The sequence below is a fragment of the Aplysia californica genome, unplaced genomic scaffold, assembly GCF_000002075.1.
Source record: "Aplysia californica isolate F4 #8 unplaced genomic scaffold, AplCal3.0 scaffold00007, whole genome shotgun sequence".
NCBI lineage: Eukaryota > Metazoa > Mollusca > Gastropoda > Aplysiida > Aplysiidae > Aplysia > Aplysia californica.
Window position 1 is genome coordinate 1,438,754 of NW_004797277.1, and position 7,500 is coordinate 1,446,253.

The 7,500-nt window shown below is 40.0% G+C and overlaps 1 protein-coding gene across 1 annotated transcript in view; it reads left to right on the forward strand.

The window, feature by feature from the left end:
• LOC100533336 (APGWamide) overlaps window positions 1-7,500 on the forward strand; it is a 67,794-nt gene that overhangs the window by 35,758 nt on the left and 24,536 nt on the right. Inside the window, 1 exon segment of the mRNA NM_001204632.1 lies at window positions 6,537-6,646. Coding sequence (NP_001191561.1) covers window positions 6,537-6,602 — 66 coding nt within the window. The 3' untranslated portion in view covers window positions 6,603-6,646.

Sequence of the window (7,500 nt, forward strand, 5' to 3'; positions counted from 1 at the left end):
AATGTATCGTGGCAATATTTCATTTCGTGAAAACCTTCGTGATTAATATAATTGCTCTGGAAAACGGGTAGGAGAATCAGGTTAGGAAGAGGAAACTGGATTTTCTTTTCTTTTCAGAGCTTCATTAGGTTCTCCACAAAAACATGCCGTGGGTTCAGCAGGGCAAGTTGGGGGTGGGGGGGAATCACCAGTGCACCTCCAGAGTGAAAATAAAATCTAAGTAAGATTTTTTATCCCTTCCATTTTTTTATGTAACAAAAGGAAAACGCTTTCTTTTTCTCTGGGGAAATAATTATGCATTCCTCTCCGTGTCCGGTGTGGGATCTAGAAAAAGGCTATCGGGCTCTTCTTATGTCTCAGCAAGATCATTCATTCAATGCGCGGACTGGTTGTTCCAAGGTACAGCCGCACCTTAAACTGGACTAGTTTGGTTTGCTCGTGTTAGTGTTTGTGTCTGTGTGTCTGTCTGTCTGTCTGTATGTCTGTCTGTCTCTGTATATGTGTGTATGTGGGTGTGTGTGTGTGTGTGTGTGTGTTCGTGTCTGTAGAAATAGTGTAATATACGACAGACAGACAGACAGACAGACCGACAGACAGACAGACAGACAGAGAGACAGACAGGTAGGCGGGTAGACAAATAGATAGATAGATAGAAAGATAGATAGATAGATAGATAGATAGATAGATAGATAGATAGATAGATAGATAGATAGATAGATAGATAGATAGATTTCCATGTAAGTTACTCAGCTACCCAGTAACCATGTTCAAAGTATTCAAGATAGTGATGATTTAAATCCTTGCGGCACTGCAAACAACCTTGATCTAATCCATCTCAAAGGCGAGCAGCTACAACGACAGACCTGTCTGTTGTTGACGAAGCTGTCTTGCTATTTATCCATTTACTATGTTCGAGATGGAGGGATGGGGTGGTGGGGTATGGATACTGTAGATACAAGAGTGATAATTAGAGAAGTCGTGTACAAACGTTTATATTCCTTTCATATGCATGTTTTGTAAAAAAAAAAAAAAATTGTCTAAAGTTTCTGATTTTATCCTTACATATCTTGGCATCCACACAATTGAACACAACTTTACTGTCCAGGTATGACATCAGTTTTCCGCCTTTTAGTTCTTTCAAAGTCGATGATTAGAATACAAAGTATGCCCTTTCGATGGGTGAAAATCAGTTAATCACATGCGGCATATCGTAACGCCACATTTATCTGTTGGTTTGATCCTAAATCAGACCAAAACGCATGTTGCAGCATTACACCCATTTCAGTAAATCGCTGTTTGAGTCCATTGTCAAAAGGCTTTTTCTGCAATACTAATTTGAAGTAATTGAAACCTTTTGTCCAGTCTAAAACTCATTCATCAATGCCACTTTAACCGTAATGCAAGACTCGGTTTACACACCCTTGAGCTGAAATCACACAATTAACGCCACCGACGTCTAATCTGTAGTACAAAGTTTGGATTTTCCAACCCAACACACGGTGTGACGTGAGCTCTAAACCCCAGTGTGGACGTAATTTCATCGAGCTTCTCCAGTCTGTCTGCTCTAATCAAACATCCCACTCGGTACAGGCAGGGTCGACGCAGCCAGCCTCCAAATTTATTCAAATTGTGTCAGAAAGGTGGGTGGACAAGCGGGCGGAAAAGGGGTGGACGTAAAACATGTACAATCGATCCATTCATTAAACGTGTTGGGTTTTTTTAATCGACACGTTTTATACAGATTTATTTACATTCCAAAATAATACGTAGGACTTTTTTTATTTTCAAAGAGCGGCTGTTGAAATTAATTTAACAACTTATATGACAAATGGTTTTTAAAAAGGTGAATAATATAATTTACCTTTAAGCAAAATATTTATCTCCAGTGCTCATGGTGAGAAGAATTAATGCCTCTTCGAAAGTGTGATGAGAACCGGACGAATGATTGTGTATTCTTCTATTACTCGAACAATCAATGCTAGTGAAGCATACGAGGCATGTGGCGAATTAAAATTGGATAAACCCTGTGTGCCACTGTCATCTTCTAGAAACAGTCAAATATGTTTCTCTCTTAATCATAGATAGATTTGTTTACTTGAAGAGATTTATCATGAACTCCGATAAAATTAAACATACTTTCTCACCTTCTTGTTAGTTTTTTCCAGTTGTCAGATGTTTCTTCTAGGACCTTTCCATAATAAAACATTCCATCTCTTGTCCTTCTCCTACCTGAGTTGTTTGGGTTCCAATTCAGATTTCCTTGACTGTTCTCATTTTCTGTTGGATTTTCTCATTTTTCTCTTGCCTTCTACCTTTGCTTTCGGAAAGAGATCTTCGAGTTAATCATTGCGTTTGATATGACCAAGGTGGTTTAGTTTCAGGTTCATTCTCAATTTGCCGTGTCTATATGCTTGCCTACATTGTATTCTTCCTCGTGCACCATCATTCTTTTTTTTATCTCCTCAGAATATAGTTTTTTAAATATTTTCTTTTTCGTAGTGTGTAATTTTGTTTTGAAAGTTGTAGCCCTTTTGTTTCATGTTCACTGGTGGTCCATGCATCACATCAATATTTTGCGGTGTAGCATGATATTATTGATATGGTACTTCTTAGAATTCTTATCCTTGCATCATTGTATTACCCTTTCCAAATCGATGTCATCTTTTTTAGTTTTGATGAAAGGATTGCAATTCCCCTTCTGATCCGTGGGGTTACTTTCCCATTTGATTTGGTCATGGCTTTAAGATATTCCAAAGTGCTCGCTCTTTCAGTTTCATCCCAATCAGTGTTTTATTAAAACCTCTTTTTGCATTCGAAGACCTCGGAAGGGGGAGAGAGGTAGCATTAGTCACTCGGAAAATATCGATGCCTTCTGCCTTTCTTTCCCATTTGCGTCTAGACTACCACCGTTCTGTTCATGTACGGTTGTTTTAAATAAGTCACTGGTGTGTGACCACTGCCGTTTCTAATAAAATAGTATTGATAAACAAAAAGGAACAAACCAAACAATGACTAAAAACAGATAACGCTTAATAATTGTAACTCTGTGTCCTTTTTCAGTGCATTTTTTATTCGCCTATTTCCAAGATTATGGTTTCTTTCATGTTGACGAAATCCATTTTGATCACTGCGTTCTTTGACAGATTTCATTATGTTCTCTTGTTCTCTTAGTCCTACGGCAAAGTAAAGTATATCGAACGCAAATCAAATTGATTATGTTTGTCACGGGCAAAGTGAATATTATTATTTTTTTCAAACAAGCAAATTGAGAGCAAAACGATGGAAAGAAGTCATTTGTCAACATGAAACAATCGGGGAAAATTACGACTCTTATGATGCATCAGTAATCTTTACATTTTTACGACTGACCTCTCCGTATGTCTGCCATTTTCAAATCATCTCAGATTCGGAGAACGCTTTTCTTTTTTCAATGCTGTCTCCTTTTTCCCCTTTTTGCCTTCCCTTTTTCGAATTTTGAGATCAGGATTATTTGGTTTAAATGTAGGCGTCTTTTCAATTCAGGAGGCAGGTTTAGACCCTGCCTGTCAGGGCCAACCCGGGCTAAGAGGGATACAACACCCCAGCAGAAAGACAGAGACATTCCATAAAAATTCTCCCCACAGGGGAATCTAATTTGGGTCTCCTGAGCGCGGGCTTGTAGTACCTATGTATTATATAACCGCTACATACAGACGCTCGTGATCAAGAGTATAATAAATGATGGTGTAGAAGAGCTACCATCTGTTTTTATCTTTTTCATAACGTCGTTATACACTTGACTCTGGTTTTGTATTGACATTCCGTCAGAATAAAATTCCATGTCATAGTTGACTGCAGTGCATGTCTTGGGTTAGACCATAATATTATGTGAGAGGGGGCAAGTGACAGAAGAGACTGTCCCAATACTGGATTGACTAGAATTTGGATATCAAAGTGATTATGTTTTACGTGTTTGTATACAGTTCTAAAATTATTTGCAAAACAGCTTTTGAATAAGATTATGAAAACATAAAAACTCCATGCAAGCTTAAAAGGTTTGACAAGGGGGTGCCCTGCGGATGGGGGAATACACTTTTACCGAGTTTCGAAATTATTCTTTTTCTCATCTTGTCTATGTATAACCTTTAACCTGTTTTTAACTTAAACTCATACAATGTTTTATTTCAATATATACTGTATCCACTAATGACAATGTTAGCTGTTGATTGATTTTGCTCACAGAGTGCCACTCAAACCAAATGTTTTATTTGAAACGTAAATTATTAACCATTTTACCCTCCCGCCTCCCCCCCCCCTTTTTCAGTTGGACTGAACCATTAGCGAGGAAGATCTAGAATCAGTTTCTCGGTTTTATTATAATACTATAACGCTTTCGTAACATAGTTCAGGGGTCGGTTTGCTGTCAAATGGTTTTATTCGTATCGTACTGCTTTAAAGATCTGTGAAATAGTGAAACAACTTCGAGGCGCACCTAAAAAGTAAGAAAAGTTTAGTATGCTGCTGCACTGCTTCAGTAGGCATACTTCGGACTCATTTATTTTACACAGCGGGAAGATTTAGGGGTGGAGTCCCATCATATGCGTGTCAAGTCAAGTCTATCTCGTCTGCCAAACGTGATGTCAAAGCCTGAGTGAAAACGCCAACCAGGATCTCAGTCGTCGCTCTCACCCACTGAAAAAGCTCACCCGGGCAAAAACAATAGCCCAGACAAATTTACTCATTACGCGTGGGGGCAAAAAAATGAATGAATCCTCGTGTTATTTGTTCAGTTCGAAGCTTTTACGTGCTATGCGGGGCTCCCTTCCTTCCGATTTAACATTACATTCTAAAACTTCTTCTGTGTTACGACACGGTTGGTCGGAAGAAGACAAACAATGGTTGTCCATCGATCTCCGGTTCCATAATCACACGCACGTCCATGTCTGATTGTTTTGTACAACCCAGTTATGTCCATCAGTTGTTTGAGCAGTGTGGGAGGTTTCGTTGATACCAAGTCGGATTTTAATCCTCAGCTTTGTGCTGCAATGGTGTTATCTTATTTTTTCATAACTGAAAGCGATATTATGTTAGCACAGATGAGATGGGGGGGGGGGCGAGGAAAAGCGCTGTGCCTAAGCCACAATTAACGTGTATGTGTGTGTGAGTGAGTGTGTATGTGTGTGTGTGAGAGAGAGAGAGAGGGAGAGAGAGAGAAAGAAAGAGAGAAAGAGAGAGAGAGAGAGAGAGGGGGAGAGAGAGAGAGGGGGGGAGGGGGCGGGGCTTGAGAGGAAAAGAGAAAGTATGAGAGTTTGTGTCTGAGTATGTGTCTATGTGTGTGTATATGTATGTATGTATGTATGTGTGTGTGTGTGTGTGTGTGTGTGTGTGTGTGTGTGTGTGTGTGTGTGTGTGTGTGTGTGTGTGTGTGCGCGTGTGTCTGTGTGTCTGAGTGTGTTTGAGTTTGTTTGTGTCATGAGTAAAACGAACCATTTTCTAAACCGTTTCAATAGAAATTTTAAATAAAATAGTCCATTAACTTTTTACAGAAAACCATATACGATAGGTTGTGTTTTGCCAGAGCGTGTCTGAATGTCGGGGCTGTCTAAATGTTGTGATATGCAAGGGTCAAAATGTAAAAATACTCATTTTACAAACGAAAGAATATTCTAAGAACAGCAAAGACTGAAATAAATTCCAAGTAGGAATCTACATATCTCACCCCTCCAATTATTGTTATGAGCGTATCTGACAACTGGTACACTTTAAAAAGTGAGATGTGCATTCCATGGCTCTATAGTTTTCTGTTCAAAGGAAAAATCACTCGGGGAAATAATGTGCATCAAGGCTTTTTTATTTTTATACCCAAAAACTTGAAGTGGGAATGGGGAGAGACGGGAGTCTTTCTCGAAATGTATTTCTCCTGAACCTAAATAAGAAATGACTCAGCCAATTTAATCTCGGAGGGAACAGAGTCGCCTAGCTGTTATAGCGCTTGCCTCGTAACTCGTACTTCCCAGATGTAATCCCAATCAGTCGGCCAAAACGGCCTTTCGGTTTATGTATATTTGAAGAGGTCACCAGGTTGCCTAATTGTATCATTAACATTTCCCCGTCATATTGACAAATGAAATTCTCTCAAATACCTCCTCTTCAAAAATCACTATCTAAAAAGTCATAGAATTTGTTAAATGAGCACATCACGTTAATACATTATGTATATTTAGGGTATAATCCATGCCCCCCCCCCTCCTTTTTCGAATAATAAGCTGGATTCCACATCAGATGGCACCCCACTAAGCCTATACATTTCTAGTGTTACACTTCCCTCATTTTCTGTTCTCGGCTCTACACCTACCTCAGAGCCTATTAAAATGGAAATCAATACAGCTCGACCATCCCTGAAAGTGTGAAATAATCGAAAAAGGAACACGTAAACCTCAGATCGGGGAGAATCGGATCTGGGACTAACTCAAGTGACGACCGGGCGACTTGAATAACTTGTCATCTCCGCCCCTGGTCCGGCCCTGCACCTGCTAATTACTCTCTCCCTCCACCAGGTGGACTCGCGGAGGCTCGCAGACTGCGGAAGTGGCGAGGGAACTAATGAGCCGTTCCGGAAGTGAACAGAAGTGAGAGGAAAACAGCGGGAGGACGCGGACCATTTGAGGTAAGACTCAGCTTCTAGTTTTGCTATAGGGCCGGGCCAATTAATTCCGCCTGGGATGCTGGAAGAAATAAGAGATGCTTAGTCTTTTCCTTAGACTGTTTTCAAGTTGACGAGGTGGAAAAGGTTGACATCGTGGAAGGGGGTGGAACGTTTTGCTGTAGTTAATTTAACAAGGGGGCGGAAACAGGTCGGTAGGGGACTGCAAAATGTAGAAACTTCTGGGATGTAATATCATGTTGCCATAATTGGCCGAATTTTATCTATTTCAAGACATATTCTGAATTTTCTGTAATGGGCTCCAAAATCATCCAAGGCTGCATAAGCCCCCCATAAAGTTTACTTCTGTCGGTTTTTTTATGACCTGAATAATAAGGGAGCACTGGTTTCTAGCTAAAATCGTCAAATAAATTTCATTTGACAGACTCGCTTTATCAGAGCGGCTCTCCTTGTAACCACGACTTTCCATTTCAAGTTCACATCTTTTAAACAAACGGTTTCTCTGTTCTGGGTACAGACTGATATTTTGACCTGGTTGTTGATTGCAAGACGAAAGATAAGCAACGTCTTCTTCGGCTTCCAACTGCACGTGTTTTTACTTACAGAAATGGGACACCAGGCCCCAAGTTTCCCTTACATAACAGATAGCTGGAGGAGGGTGGAAGGGGGGGGGGCATATCACTGGCTTACACTGTGTGTAGGTTGGCTTTGAAAAAATGGAACATACTATGAGAAGTCTGTTGACGTAGAGAGTTCATTCTTCTCATTGGTTTGTATTATGATATCCAAGGCGTGCAATATGGCATAATTCTTGGTCTACATGGAGTGCACCAATTTACTCTATTTGGAACAATAAG